We start from the raw sequence: 17,806 nt of genomic DNA, 5'->3' as shown, positions 1-17,806 counted from the left end.
GCCCGGGCTAAACAAGGTAGCAGTTAGCGGACCGGGGCTAGACAAGCTAGCAGTTAGCAGGCCGAGTTTAGCAAGCAGGGAGATAGCGAGGGCTAGAGAGTTGGCCTTTAGGGGACGTCGCGATGGGGTGAGTCTGTTTATTCCTCTTCATGCGGTGACATCGATAGACCGGTCGTGGGCCCGGGTATTGTAGCCCAGGAGTATGCTACGGTGGTGGTACAGGTGCGCTGGCCGGGCTAGCTTCACGCTAAGTGGGTGGAAGCGCTAGCCAGGAGTAATCATCCGGGGTTGCGGTTTAGCTAGATAGCTAGTTGTGAAGATCCAGCTGAAATGTTCCGTTTGCGGTGGGAATCCAGGGATGAAAAATAAATAGGTCCGTTATGCTCTGGTTAGAGTCGCGTTGTTCGAGCTGGCGAGAGCTTTCCGAGCTAAAGGTTAGCTTAGCTGATGACCGGTTAGCTGAAGACCGCTAGCATAGCTGGTGGTTAGCCGGCTAGCTTCAGTTGAGGGGTTCCGGTTCCGAAGTAAATATAAATACTTTAGGAAAAATAGCTACATTGGGTGAGGCGGGTTGCAGGAGAGTATTTGGAAGCTTAGGTTTAGCAAAATGTTTTTGAAGAAAAAAAATATGTAAAAAAACGAAATATATATACACACACCATTATATACTGTCTATACCCACCATTATATATTGTCTATACCAACAATTATATACTGTCTAGACACACACCTTTATATACCGTCTATACCTTCTATACACACCCTTATAAACTGCCCATAGTGTCTATACCACCCCTACTTTGTCGCAACACAATTGATTGGCTAAAACGCATTATGAAGGAAAGAAATTCCACAAATGAACTTGTAACAAGGCATACCTGTTAAATGAAATGCCTTCCGGGTGACTACCTTGCTTGGTTGAGAGAATGCTAAGAGTGTGCAAAGCTGTCATCAAGGCAAAGGGTGGCTATTGGACTATTTTAACACCTTTTTGGTTACTACATGATTCCATATGTGTTATTTCAAAGTGTTGATGTCTTCACTATTATTAAAAACCCTTGAATGAGTAGGTGTTATAAAACTTGACCGGTAGTGTATATAAAAGCAATATTTAAAAAAAAACACTCTACTTCATTATTTTCCCCAAACCCACACTTAGGCTTCTACTTCCAGCTTATATATACTAAACTCAGAAAAAAGAAACGTCCTCTCACTGTCAATTGTGTTAATTTTCAGCAAATTTAACATGTGTAAATATTTGTACGAAAATAACAAGATTCCGCAACTGAGACATAAACTGAACAAGTTCCACAGACATGTGACTAACATAAATGGAAAAATATGTCCCTAAAGAAAGGGGGGGTCAAAAGTAACAGTCAGTATCTGGTGTGGCCACCAGCTGCATTAAGTACTGCATCTCCTCCTCATGGACTGCACCAGATTTGCCAGTTCTTGCTGTGAGATGTTACCCCACTCTTCCACCAAGGCACCTGCAAGTTCCCGGACATTTCTGGGGGGAATGGCCCTAGCCCTCACCCTCCAATCCAACAGGTCCCAGACGTGCTCAATGGAATTGAGATCCGGGCTCTTTTCTGGGCCATGGCAGAACAGGAAATCACGCACAGAATGAGCAGTATGGCTGGTGGCATTGTCATTCTAGAGGATCATGTCAGGATGAGCCTGCAGGAAGGGTACCACAAGAGGGAGGAGGACGTCTTCCCTGTAACCGACAGTGATGATATTGCTGTGACACACCGCCCCAGACCATGACGGATCCCCAACCTCCAAATCGATCCCGCTCCAGAGTACAGGCCACGGTGTAATGCTCATTCCTTCGACGATAAATGCAAATCCGACCATCACCCCTCCCTGGTGAGACAAAACTGCGACTCGTCAGTGAAGGGCACTTTTTGCGAGTCCTGTCTGGTCCAGCGACGTTGTTGCCGGTGATGTCTGGTGTGGACCTGCCTTACAAAAGGCCTACAAGCACTCAGTCCAGCCTCTCTCAGCCTATTGCGGACAGTCTGAGCACTGATGGAGGGATGGTGCGTTCCTGGTGTAACTCAGGCAGTTGTTGCTGCCATCCTGTTCCTGTCCCGCAGGTGTGATGTTGGGATGCACCGATCCTGTGCAGATGTTGTTACACGTGATCTGCCACTGCAAGGACGATCAGCTGTCCGTCCTGACTCCCTGTAGTACTGTCTTCGGCGTCTCACAGTACAGACATTGCAATTTTTGCCCTGGCCACATCTGCAGTCCTCATGCCACCTTGCAGCATGCCTAAGGCACGTTAACGCAGGTGAGCAGGGACCCTGGGCATCATTCTTTTGGTGTTTTCCAGAGTCAGTAGAAAGGACTCTTTAGGGTCCTAAGTTTTTTCATAACTGTGACCTTAATTGCCTTCCGTCTGATTTTTACTATGAATTTTCAAATCACCCAGCAGTGCTATATGCAGAGTTAGCTCCAGGTAAATATTGCAATTTTCAGCCATTCCTAAACCTGTGACCAAAAACAAGCTACATATGGACAGTACCAAAATAAATGATCTAATGACTCTCTCTTTGCAGCAAAATCTGCAGAGCTGGGATCTTTGTAACCCTCATATAGATAACATTATATTGTTTGTAAGAATTTTGTATAATAACTTCAATAAAAAAACTCAAAGTTTTAATCCAGCATTGTTTTGTGCATTAGATCATAATCCATGTGCCATGGAATCGGTACATCAAATCTCTTCCCAACTATTTTGCAATCTATATGGAACAGCTGTCAATTTTTTGGTCCTTAAATGAAGCTGGTTTACTTTTCACTAATCACAATACTTTATTTGACAATTGTGGTCTTTAATGGAGGGCCGACAGACAAGTTCCTTACCTTATCCCCCTTCCACTTGCCTCTTACATGTTTACGGTAGTGCTGCAATTAGTTGGTTGCAATTTTGAGTAGAGCAGACATTTCCATATATTTCTGTTAGCTGCATGTGTGACATAACTCCCCCAGTCCTATTTATGGCATAATTTACAGATTATAACTTTAAGATACGTTTTTTTTAAAGAATTAGTGTATTTGAGTTTAATATACAATATTCATATTTGTTCTGTCTTTTCTGGTGGATTAAACTGAAATTGCAATCCATTTTCTATGGCTTTTTAAAAGAAAATTGTGATATTTTGGAGATTATTTCATTTTCAAATAACAGAAAGTGAGAGGTTGTAATTTGAATAAAGGGAAAATGGCCATTCTTGAACATGTGGGGAGACATTCTTACTAATCTGCTAGAGAACCAGTTCGATTTTAAGTATAACTTTTTTATGATTGATGTCTTTAGTGAGAGGTCTCATGCATTAATATTAATTTCTGCCCATTGAATTCATTATATAAATGAGCTTGTTTAATTTAGTCAGCTTGCTGTTCCAAATAAAGTTGAATAATTTTTACTCATATTATAAAACAAGTAGCTTGGTGAATGCAAGGCCATAAGCAAATACGTAAACTGGGATATGACTAAAACGTTAATCAGGGTGATTTTTCCACAAATAGACAGGTATGATCTTTTTCATGATTGCACAATCTTATCTATTTTTACTTCTATGCTCGCCTCGAGGCAAGTAACACTGAAGCATGCATGGGAGCATCAGCAGTTCCAGACGACTGTGTGATCATGCTCTCCGTAGCCAATGTGAGTAAGACCTGTAAACAGGTGAACATTCACAAGGCCACAGGGCAAGACGGATTACCAGGGTGGGTACTCCGAGCATGCACTGACCAACTGGCAAGTGTCTTCACTGACATTTTCAACCTGTCCCTGACTGAGTCTGTAATACCAATATGTTTCAAGCAGACCACCATTGTCCCTATGCCCAAGAACACTAAGGTAACCTGCGTAAATGACTACCAACCGTCTGTAGCCATGAAGGCTGGTCATGGCACACATCGACACCATTATCCAAGAAATGCTCGACACACTCGAATTTGTGTACATATCCACAGATGATGCAATCTCTATTGCAATCAACACTGCCCTTTCCCACCTGGGCAAAAGGAACACCTATGTGAGAATGCTATTCATTGACTACAGCTCAGCATTCAACACCATAGTACCCTCAAAGCTCATCACTAAGCTAAGGACCCTGGGACTAAACACCTCTCTCTGCGACTGGATCCTGGACTTCCTGACGGGCCGCCCCCAGGTGATAAGGGTAGGCAACAACACATCTGCCAAACTGATCCTCAACACGGAGCCCCTCAGGGGTGTGTGCTCAGTCCCCTCCTGTAATCCCTGTTCAACCACGACTGCATGGCCAGGCACGACTCCAACACCAACATCAAATTTGCCGATGGAACGACAGTGGTAAACTTGACCACCAACAACGATGAGACTACATGGAGGTCAGAGACCTGACCGTGTGGTGCCCTCAATGTGATCAAGAGAAAGGAGATGATTGTGGAAGAGAGGAAAAGGAGGACCAACCACGACCCCATTCTCATCGACTGAGCTGCAGTGGAGCAGGTTGAGAGTTTCCATTTCCTTGGTGTCCACATCACCAACAAACTATCATGGTCCAAACACAATAAGATATGAAGAGACAAAGTCTATTCCCCCTCAGGAGACTGAAAATATTTGGCATGGGTCCTCAGATTCCCAAAAGGTTATACAGCTGCAACATCGAGAGCATCCTGGCAGGTTGCATCACTTTCTGGTATGGGAAACTGCTCTGCCTCTGACCGCAAGGCACCAGAGAGTGTAGTGTGTATGGCCAAGTACATCACCGGGGTCCAACTTCCTGACGTCCAGAACCTCTATACTAGGCGGTGTCAGAGGAAGGCCCTAAAACTTGTCAAACTCCAGCCACCCCAGTCATACACTGTTCTCTCTACCACCGCATGGCAAGTGGTACCGGAGTGCCAAGTCTAGGAAAAATACTTTTTTTTACCCCCAAGCCATAAGACTCCTGAACAGGTAATCAAATGGCTACCCAAATCAAATCAAATCAAATTTTATTTGTCACATACACATGGTTAGCAGATGTTAATGCGAGTGTAAAGAAATGCTTGTGCTTCTAGTTCCGACAATGCAGTAATAACCAACAAGTAATCTAACTAACAATTCCAAAACTGCTGTCTTATACACAGTGTAAGGGGATAAAGAATATGTACATAAAAAGATATATGAATGAGTGATGGTACAGAGCAGCATAGGCAAGATACAGTAGATGGTATCGAGTACAGTATATACATATGAGATGAGTATGTAAACAAAGTGGCATAGTTAAAGTGGCTAGTGATACATGTATTACATAAGGATGCAGTAGATGATATAGAGTACAGTATATTCGTATACATATGAGATGAATAATGTAGGGTATGTAAACATTATATTAGGTAGCATTGTTTAAAGTGGCTAGTGATATATTTTACATCATTTCGCATCAATTCCCATTATTAAAGTGGCTAGAGTTGAGTCAGTGTGTTGGCAGCAGCCACTCAATGTTAGTGGTGGCTGTTTAACAGTCTGATGGCCTTGAGATAGAAGCTGTTTTTCAGTCTCTCGGTCCCAGCTTTGATGCACCTGTACTGACCTCGCCTTCTGGATGATAGCGGGGTGAACAGGCAGTGGCTCGGGTGGTTGTTGTCCTTGATGATCTTTATGGCCTTCCTGTAACATCGGGTGGTGTAGGTGTCCTGGAGGGCAGGTAGTTTGCCCCCGGTGATGCGTTGTGCAGACCTCACTACCCTCTGGAGAGCCTTACGGTTGTGGGCGGAGCGGTTGCCGTACCAGGCGGTGATACAGCCCGCCAGGATGCTCTCGATTGTGCATCTGTAGAAGTTTGTGAGTGCTTTTGGTGACAAGCCGAATTTCTTCAGCCTCCTGAGGTTGAAGAGGCGCTGCTGCGCCTTCTTCACGATGCTGTCTGTGTGAGTGGACCAATTCAGTTTGTCTGTGATGTGTATGCAGAGGAACATAAAACTTACTACCCTCTCCACTACTGTTCCATCGATGTGGATAGGGGGGTGTTCCCTCTGCTGTTTACTGAAGTCCATAATCGTCTCCTTAGTTTTGTTGACGTTGAGTGTGAGGTTATTGTCCTGACACCACACTCCGAGGGCCCTCACCTCCTCCCTGTAGGCCGTCTCGTCGTTGTTGGTAATCAAGCCTACCACTGTTGTGTCGTCCGCAAACTTGATGATTGAGTTGGAGGCATGCGTGGCCACGCAGTCGTGGGTGAACAGGGTGTACAGGAGAGGGCTCAGAACGCACCCTTGTGGGGCCCCAGTGTTGAGGATCAGCGGGGTGGAGATGTTGTTGCCTACCCTCACCACCTGGGGGCGGCCCGTCAGGAAGTCCAGTAACCAGTTGCACAGGGCGGGGTCGAGACCCAGGGTCTCGAGCTTGATGACGAGCTTGGAGGGTACTATGGTGTTGAATGCCGAGCTGTAGTCGATGAACAGCATTCTCACATAGGTATTCCATAGGTATTCCTCTTGTACTTCCGGCGCCGACAGAGATGGCCGCCTCGCTTCAAGTTCCTAGGAAACTATACAGTTTTTTGTTTTTTTACGTGTTATTTCTTACATTAGTACCCCAGGTCATCTTAGGGTTCATTACATACAGTCGAGAAGAACTACTGAATATAAGTTCAGTGTCAACTCACCATCAGTACGACCAAGAATTTGATTTTCGTTAAGCGGATCCTGTGTTCTGCCTTTCAACCAGGACAACGGAATGGATCCCAGCCGGCGATCCAAAAAAACGACTCCGTAAAAGAGGGAAACGAGGCGGTCTTCTGGTCAGACTCCGGAGACGGGCACATCGTGCACCACTCCCTAGCATTCTCCTCGCCAATGTCCAGTCTCTTGACAACAAGGTTGATGAAATCCGAGCAAGGGTAGCATTCCAGAGGGTCATCAGAGACTGTAACGTTCTTTGCTTCACGGAAACATGGCTCACTGGAGAGACGCTATCGGAGACGGTGCAGCCAGCTGGTTTCTCCACGCATCGCGCCGACAGAAACAAACACCTTTCTGGTAAGAAGAGGGGCGGGGGCGTATGCCTTATGGCTAACGAGACGTGGTGTGATCACAGAAACATACAGGAACTCAAATCCTTCTGTTCACCTGATTTAGAATTCCTCACAATCAAATGTCGACCGCATTATCTACCAAGAGAATTCTCTTCGATTATAATCACAGCCGTATATATATTCCCCCCCAAGCAGACACATCGATGGCTCTGAACAAACTTTATTTGACTCTTTGCAAACTGGAATCCATACATCCTGAGGCTGCATTCATTGTAGCTGGGGATTTTAACAAGGCTAATCTGGAAACAAGACTCCCTAAATTTTATCAGCATATCGATTGCACAACCAGGGCGGGAAAAACCTTGGATCATTGTTATTCTAACTTCCGCGACGCATATAAGGCCCTGCCCCGCCCTCCTTTCTGAAAAGCTGACCACGACTCCATTTTGCTGATCCCTGCCTACAGACAGAAACTAAAACAAGAAGCTCCCACGCTGAGGTCTGTCCAACGCTGGTCCGACCAAGCTGATTCCACACTCCAAGACTGCTTCCATCACGTGGACTGGGAGATGTTTCGTATTGCGTCAGACAACAACATTGACGAATACGCTGATACGGTGTGCGAGTTCATTAGAACGTGCGTTGAAGATGTCGTTCCCATAGCAACGATTAAAACATTCCCTAACCAGAAACCGTGGATTGATGGCAGCATTCGTGTGAAACTGAAGGCACGAACCACTGCTTTTAATCAGGGCAAGGTGTCTGGTAACATGGCTGAATACAAACAGTGCAGCTATTCCCTCCGCAAGGCTATCAAACAAGCTAAGCGCCAGTACAGAGACAAAGTAGAATCTCAATTCAACGGCTCAGACACAAGAGGTATGTGGCAGGGTCTACAGTCAATCACGGACTACAGGAAGAAACCCAGCCCAGTCACGGACCAGGATGTCTTGCTCCCAGGCAGACTAAATAACTTTTTGCCCGCTTTGAGGACAATACAGTGCCACTGACACGGCCTGCAACGGAAACATGCGGTCTCTCCTTCACTGCAGCCGAAGTGAGTAAGACATTTAAACGTGTTAACCCTCGCAAGGCTGCAGGCCCAGACGGCATCCCCAGCCGCGCCCTCAGAGCATGCGCAGACCAGCTGGCCGGTGTGTTTACGGACATATTCAATCAATCCCTATACCAGTCTGCTGTTCCCACATGCTTCAAGAGGGCCACCATTGTTCCTGTTCCCAAGAAAGCTAAGGTAACTGAGCTAACGACTACCGCCCCGTAGCACTCACATCCGTCATCATGAAGTGCTTTGAGAGACTAGTCAAGGACCATATCACCTCCACCCTACCTGACACCCTTGACCCACTCCAATTTGCTTACCGCCCAAATAGGTCCACAGACGATGCAATCTCAACCACACTGCACACTGCCCTAACCCATCTGGACAAGAGGAATACCTATGTGAGAACGCTGTTCATCGACTACAGCTCGGCATTCAACACCATAGTACCCTCCAAGCTCGTCATCAAGCTCGAGACCCTGGGTCTCGACCCCGCCCTGTGCAACTGGGTACTGGACTTCCTGACGGGCCGCCCCCAGGTGGTGAGGGTAGGCAACAACATCTCCTCCCCGCTGATCCTCAACACTGGGGCCCCACAAGGGTGCGTTCTGAGCCCTCTCCTGTACTCCCTGTTCACCCACGACTGCGTGGCCATGCACGCCTCCAACTCAATCATCAAGTTTGCGGACGACACAACAGTGGTAGGCTTGATTACCAACAACGACGAGACGGCCTACAGGGAGGAGGTGAGGGCCCTCGGAGTGTGGTGTCAGGAAAATAACCTCACACTCAACGTCAACAAAACTAAGGAGATGATTGTGGACTTCAGGAAACAGCAGAGGGAACACCCCCCATCCACATCGATGGAACAGTAGTGGAGAGGGTAGCAAGTTTTAAGTTCCTCGGCATACACATCACAGACAAACTGAATTGGTCCACTCACACAGACAGCATCGTGAGGAAGGCGCAGCAGCGCCTCTTCAACCTCAGGAGGCTGAAGAAATTCGGCTTGTCACCAAAAGCACTCACAAACTTCTACAGATGCACAATCGAGAGCATCCTGGCGGGCTGTATCACCGCCTGGTATGTCAACTGCACCGCCCTCAACCGTAAGGCTCTCCAGAGGGTAGTGAGGTCTGCACAACGCATCACCGGGGGCAAACTACCTGCCCTCCAGGACACCTACACCACCCGATGCTACAGGAAGGCCATAAAGATCATCAAGGACATCAACCACCCGAGCCACTGCCTGTTCACCCCGCTGCCATCCAGAAGGCGAGGTCAGTACAGGTGCATCAAAGCTGGGACCGAGAGACTGAAAAACAGCTTCTATCTCAAGGCCATCAGACTGTTAAACAGCCACCACTAACATTGAGTGGCTACTGCCAACACACTGTCAATGACACTGACTCTACTCCAGCCACTTTAATCATGGGAATCGATGGGAAATGATGTAAATATATCACTAGCCACTTTAAACAATGCTACCTTATATAATGTTACTTACCCTACATTGTTCATCTCATATGCATACGTTGATACTGTACTCTATATCATCGACTGCATCCTTATGTAATACATGTATCACTAGCCACTTTAACTATGCCACTTGGTTTACATACTTATCTCATATGTATATACTGTACTCGATATCATCTACTGTATCTTGCCTATGCTGCTCTGTACCATCACTCATTCATATATCCTTATGTACATATTCTTTATCCCCTTACACTGTGTATGACAGTAGTTTTTTTTGGAATTGTTAGTTAGATTACTTGCTCGTTATTACTGCATTGTCGGAACTAGAAGCACAAGCATTTCGCTACACTCGCATTAACATCTGCTAACCATGTGTATGTGACAAATAAAATTTGATTTGATTTGATTTGATTAAATTTGATTTGATTTGATTTGACATACTACCTCAATCAGCCCGACTAACCGGTGCCTGTATGTACCATTATACCCATGATATCTGTGATTTTCTAAAGTGCATGACGGTAGGTAGCCTAGTGGTTAGAACGTTGGGCCAGTAACCGAAAGGTTGCAGGATCGACTCCCTGAGCTGACAAGGTAAAAACCTATTGTTCTGCCCCTGAACAAGCCAGTTAAAACCTGTTAAGCCTACCCCCTACTTTTTCGAACATTCTGTTAAAAATCGCGCAACATTTTGGCGTCCTGCTACTCATGCCAGGAATATAGTATATGCATATGATTAGTATGTGTGGATAGAAAACACTCAGACGTTTCCAAAACTGTTTAAATCACGGCTGTGACTATAACAGAACGTCTGTTTCATCGAAAAGCGCAGGAAAATCTGATCACTGGAGATGGAAAAAAATATCCATGCGCCACTTCAACCCATTGTTAAAGGTGAACCGTATTAAATGAGGCCGAGGTTGCAGTACCTACAGCTTCCACAGGATGTATAGAGTCTTCTCATTTGATTCTGATTTGATTCTTGGTAGATCCGACCAAAGGGAACCGATTCCCTCCGACCACCAACTTGATGCATCGTCTCTGTGTTTTTCCGGACATTTTTTCCACACGACCAGCTATCGAATTTACATCGCCTCCTGATGATTTTTATAGCTTATTAACGTGTAGTAATACCTAAAGTTGCATTAGAAAGGTATTTCGAAGTGTTTTGTGAAAGTTTATCGTCGACTTTTTAACTTTTAAAAAATGACGTTACGTTATGAAACGCTATTTTTTCCGTTTATCACACAGTCTTCATAGATCGATATCTAGGCTATATATGGACCGATTTAATCGAAAAAAAGACCCAGTATTGATTATGGGACATCAAGGAGTGCCAAGAAAGAAGATGGTCAAAGGTAATGAATGTTTTATATTTTATTGTGCGGTTTGTGTAGCGCCGACTATGCTAATTCTTTTGTTTACATCCCCTACGGGTCTTTTGGGGTGTTACATGCTATCAGATAATAGCTTCTCATGCTTTCGCCGAAAAGCATTTTAAAAATCTGACTCTGTGCCTGGATTCACAACGAGTGTAGCTTTATTTCAATACCAAGCATGTGTATTTTAATGAACGTTTGCGTTTTAACTAATACTATTAGCGTTTAGCGTAGCGCATTTGCATTTCCAGAGCTCTAGGTGGGACGTCTGCGTCTCAAGTAGGAGCAAGAGGCTTTAGTTACCCACTGTTCCTTGGGAGGCCGTCATTGTAAATAAGATTTTTTTCTTAACTGACTTGACGTGTTAAATAAAATAGAAAAATGACTGTGGTACTATGATTTCCTTTACGGTCCATTGAGGTATTTAAAACCGTATTATAATCTCCCATCATAATAATATATTCTTGTTTTGCTTGTAGGGTTGATAAACTATTATATATATTTTCCAAAAAGTGGATAATCATTATTTGGACATGAGCCAAATATGTTTATGGTCAGATACCATATTCAAAAAAGTCCATCTAATTGCATATCTGTTTTAACAATTTGCACATTCAGATCAAAAGTACTGTTAATTAATATCGTCACCCATTTTGAGTTTCTTTACCCATGGGAGAAGTGTATTTCACCCCCCCAGTCAACTTTCTACTCACCTTCCTCTACAATAGTGAGTTTCCTATACAATAGATATTATATTCCTTCTCTTTTAGCCAGGTAAATACTGATCGTCTTTTCTTATTATCTGCTAAGCCATTATAATTATAACTGCTACCTTTTACCATAATGATAAAATATTAAAGTATTTTTCTCATAATATACAGTACATTTGGAAAATATTCAGCTCCTTCACTTTTTCCACATTTTGTTACGTTACCGTCTTATTCTAAAATTGATTAAATAGTTTTTTCCTCTGAATCTACACACAATACCCCATGATGACAAAGCAAAAACAAGGTTTTTAGAATTTTCTGCAAATGTATTAAAAATAAAAACTGAAACATCACATTTACATAAGTATTCAGACACATACTCAGTACTTTGTTGAAGAACCTTTGGCAGCGCCTACAGCCTCAAGTCTTCTTGGTGAGGGCCATGTCATGACAGATAAGTATTCAGACCCTTTACTCAGTATTTTGTTGACATGCCAATAAAAAGTACCAAGATGATTGAGCGTCCAAATAGCCATACCATGGTATTTGCACTGCTACTGAGAAACCTCCAATTGTTCGCCACTATTCCACCCGCTAAAACCTCCCCCATCCCAATTTGGATTGCCGTCACTGTGACTGGCAGACCACCTCTGTCCACCTGGGTCCTAAGGCCTTCGAGAGATTGGGACCCATCCTTTAAAAAGAGCACACAGTGCCATCCACAGATCAGAAGCAGATGAACTGCCACAAGCATTTCCAACGCACCCATCTGGATTGTATATAGTTATTGAAAAAAATATGTATAAAAAACCTTGCATATCTTAATGAATAATGTATGATTATTTGGGCAAACAATGGTATTGTTATTGTATTGCTAGATATTGCTGCACTGTTGGAGCTAGAAACATAAGAATTGAACCTGTGATAACGTCTGCAGGTCTGTGAACGCTACAAATACATTTTGTTTTGATCTGTGTACACTACTTTCAGACAGCTTCCCTATGGGGCCACGTCAGTCCACTGCTGTCTTAACTAGTGTAGTGACCTGTATCCTGCTGTCTTAACTAGTCTAGTGCCCTCTCCCCCGGTAGATGTTCGTGTGGTCAGCTCATAACGCAGCACGTGGTGATCCCGCTGGGCGCTCTGACCAACAAGCTGTCGGAAGAGAACCATCAGCTAGTCCAGATCGACCCGCCCCAGCAGGAGAGGTGGTCTGTGGCCAAAAACACACAGACCTCCCCCACGGATGCCTTCGGGACCATCGACTTCCAGGGTGGAGGCCTCATCAACAAGGCAATGGTAGGACCTATGACCTGTCTAACTATAAACAGCTTTACCACACCTCAACCATACCAGAACCATACCACAAACACACCATAACTACGCCATAACTACACCATAACTACACCTCAACCATACCACAAACACACCATAACTACGCCATAACTACACCTCAACCATACCAGAACCATACCACAAACAAACCATAACTACACAATAACTATTCAATACCACACCACAATTGCATCAAAACTACACCACAACCACACCACAACTGAGCCATAACTGCACCATAACTTTTCAGTACCACACCACAACATCAAAACTACACCACAACCACACCACAACTACACCAAAACTGCGCCAAAACTGTGCCATAACTACACCATAACTACACCATAACTACAACATATCTACTCAATACTACACCCCAACCACACCATAACTACAAAATAACTACTCAATACTACACCACAACTACCCAATACCACAACTACACCATAACTACTCAATACCACAACCACAACATAACAATAACGTAACTACTCAACATCACAACACCATAACTACTCAATACCACAACCACACCATAACTACTCAATAACACAACCACACCATAACTACCCATTACCATAACCACACCATAACTGCTCAATACCACAACAACAAAAAAAATACTACAACAACACCACAACCATTCAATACCATAACCACACCATAACTACTCAATACCACAACCACAACTACTCAATACCAACCACACCACAACCACTCAATACCACAACGACTCCATAACTACTCAATATCACAACCATACCACAACCATACCATAACTACGCAATACCACACCACAACTTTTCAATACCACATCCACACCACAACCACTCAATACCACAACCAAACCATAACTACTCAATACCACAACTACACCACAACTACTCAATACCACACCATAACTACCCAATACCACAACATAACTACTCAATACCACAACCACAACTACTCCATACCACAACCACACCACAACCACAACTACTCCATACCACAACCACACCATACCATAACTACTCAATACCACAACCACAACTACTCAATACCACAACCACAACTACTCAATACCACAACCACACCACAACTACTCAATACCACAACCACACCACAACCACAACTACTCCATACCACAACCACACCACAACCACAACTACTCCATACCACAACCACACCATACCATAACTACTCAATACCACAACCACACGATACCATAACTACTCAATACCACAACCACAACCACAACTACTCAATACCACAACCACAACTACTCAATACCACAACACAACTACTCAATACCAAAACCGCAACTACTCAATACCAAAACCGCAACTACTCAATACCACAACCACACCACAACTATTCAATACCACAACCACACCACAACTACTCAATACCACAACCACTGAATACCACAACCACACCACAACTACTCAATACCACAACCACACCATAACTACTCAATACCACAACCACACCATAACTACTCAATACCACAACCACACCATAGATACTCAATACCACAACATAGCTACTCAATACCAGAACCACACCATAGCTACTCAATACCACAACCACACCATAGCTACTCAATACCACAACCACACCATAGCTACTCAATACCACAACCACACCATAACTACTCAATACCACAACCACAACATAACTACAACATAACTACTCAACACCATAACCACACCATAACTACTCAATACCACAACTAAACCACAACTACTAAATACTACAACCACACCAACCACTCAATACCACAACCACACCAAAACTACTCAATACCACAACCACAACCTCAATACCACAACCACAGCCAAGTCAACAAACAGATTACCGACCATTTCGAATCTCACCATACCTTCTCTACTATGCAATCTGGTTTCAGAGCTGGTCATGGGTGCACCTCAGCCACGCTCAAGGTCCTAAACGATATCTTAACCGCCATTGATAAGAAACATTACTGTGCAGCCGTATTCATTGATCTGGCCAAGGCTTTCGACTCTGTCAATCACCACATCCTCATCGGCAGACTCGACAGCCTTGGTTTCTCAAATGATTGCCTCGCCTGGTTCACCAACTACTTCTCTGATAGAGTTCAGTGTGTCAAATTGGAGGGTCTGCTGTCCGGACCTCTGGCAGTCTCTATGGGGGTGCCACAGGGTTCAATTCTTGGACCGACTCTCTTCTCTGTATACATCAATGAGGTCGCTCTTGCTGCTGGTGAGTCTCTGATCCATCTCTACGCAGACGACACCATTCTGTATACTTCCGACCCTTCTTTGGACACTGTGTTAACAACCCTCCAGGCAAGCTTCAATGCCATACAACTCTCCTTCCGTGGCCTCCAATTGCTCTTAAATACAAGTAAAACTAAATGCATGCTCTTCAACCGATCACTACCTGCACCTAACCGCCTGTCCAACATCACTACTCTGGACGGCTCTGACTTAGAATACGTGGACAACTACAAATACTTAGGTGTCTGGTTAGACTGTAAACTCTCCTTCCAGACCCATATCAAACATCTCCAATCCAAAGTTAAATCTAGAATTGGCTTCCTATTTCGAAACAAAGCATCCTTCACTCATGCTGCCAAACATACCCTTGTAAAACTGACCATCCTACCAATCCTCGACTTTGGCGATGTCATTTACAAAATAGCCTCCAATACCCTACTCAACAAATTGGATGCAGTCTATCACAGTGCAATCCGTTTTGTCACCAAAGCCCCATATACTACCCACCATTGCGACCTGTACGCTCTCGTTGGCTGGCCCTCGCTTCATACTCGTCGCCAAACCCACTGGCTCCATGTCATGTACAAGACCCTGCTAGGTAAAGTCCCCCTTATCTCAGCTCGCTGGTCACCATAGCATCTCCCACCTGTAGCACACGCTCCAGCAGGTATATCTCTCTAGTCACCCCCAAAACCAATTCTTTCTTTGGCCGCCTCTCCTTCCAGTTCTCTGCTGCCAATGACTGGAACGAACTACAAAAATCTCTGAAACTGGAAACACTTATCTCCCTCACTAGCTTTAAGCATCAACTGTCAGAGCAGCTCACAGATTACTGCACCTGTACATAGCCCACCTATAATTTAGCCCAAACAACTACCTCTTTCCCAACTGTATTTAATTTTAATTTATTTATTTATTTTGCTCCTTTGCACCCCATTATTTTTATTTCTACTTTGCACATTCTTCCATTGCAAAACTACCATTCCAGTGTTTTACTTGCTATATTGTATTTACTTTGCCACCATGGCCTTTTTTGCCTTTACCTCCCTTCTCACCTCATTTGCTCACATTGTATATAGACTTGTTTATACTGTATTATTGGCTGTATGTTTGTTTTACTCCATGTGTAACTCTGTGTCGTTGTATCTGTCGAACTGCTTTGCTTTATCTTGGCCAGGTCGCAATTGTAAATGAGAACTTGTTCTCAACTTGCCTACCTGGTTAAATAAAGGTCAAATAAATAAAATTAAAATAAAAAACCACACCACAACTACTCAATACCACAACCACACCACAACTACTCAATACCATAACCACACCATACAACAACCACACCACAACTACTCAATACCACACCATAACTACTCAATATCACAACCACCCCACAACTACTCAATGACACAAGCACACCACAACCACAGCACAACTACTCAATACCACAACCACTCAATACCACAACCACACCATAACTACAACATAACTACTCAATACCACAACACCATAACTACTCAATACCACACCATAACTACTCAATACCACAACCACACCATAACTACTCAATACCACACCATAACTACTCAATACCACACCACAACTACTCCATACCACAACCACAACCACACCACAACTACTCAATACCACACCATAACTACTCAATACGACCACACCATAACTACTGAATATCACAACCACCTCACAACCACACCACAACTACAACACCCCACAACTACTCAATACCACAACCACACCACAACTACTCAATACCACAACCACACCACAACTACTCAATACCACAACCACACCACAACTACTCAATATAACAACCACACCACAACCATACCATAACTACAACATAACTACTCAATACTACAACACCATAACTACTCAATACCGCAACCACAACCACACCACAACTACTCAATACCACACCATAACTACTCAATACGACCACACCATAACTACTCAATATCACAACCACCTCACAACCACACCACAACTACAACCACACCAGAACTACTCAATACCACAACCACACCACAACTACTCAACACCACAACCACACCACAGCTACTCAATACCACAACCACACCACAGCTACTCAATACCACAACCACACCACAGCTACTCAATACCACAACCACACCACAGCTACTCAATACCACAACTACTCAATACCACAACCACTCAACACCACAACCACAACTACTCAATACCACAACCACACCATAACTACTAAATACCACAACCACACCATAACTACTCAATACCACAACCACACCATAACTACTCAATACCACAACCACACCATAACTACTCAATACCACAACCACACCATAACTAATCAAAACCACAACCACACCACAACTACTCAATACCACAACCACACCACAACTACTCAATACCACAACCACACCACAACCACAACGACTCCATAACTACTCAATATCACTACCACACCACAACCATACCATAACTACAACATAACTACTCAATACTACAACACCATAACTACTCAATACCGCAACCGCACCACAAATACTCCATACCACAACTACTCAATACCACAACTGCACCA

At 44.0% G+C, this 17,806-nt stretch overlaps 1 protein-coding gene across 1 annotated transcript in view; it reads left to right on the top strand.

Annotated features, from left to right (window-relative positions):
- LOC112219072 (transient receptor potential cation channel subfamily M member 1-like) overlaps positions 1–17,806 on the top strand; it is a 136,016-nt gene that overhangs the window by 27,178 nt on the left and 91,032 nt on the right. Inside the window, exon 3 of the mRNA XM_042301203.1 lies at positions 12,745–12,952. Coding sequence (XP_042157137.1) covers positions 12,745–12,952 — 208 coding nt within the window. The remainder of the gene's footprint in view (positions 1–12,744; positions 12,953–17,806) is intronic.

This window comes from Oncorhynchus tshawytscha, linkage group LG19 (genome assembly GCF_018296145.1).
Source record: "Oncorhynchus tshawytscha isolate Ot180627B linkage group LG19, Otsh_v2.0, whole genome shotgun sequence".
NCBI lineage: Eukaryota > Metazoa > Chordata > Actinopteri > Salmoniformes > Salmonidae > Oncorhynchus > Oncorhynchus tshawytscha.
Note: the sequence above shows the minus strand (reverse complement) of the source record. Positions and strands in the feature narration are given on the sequence as shown.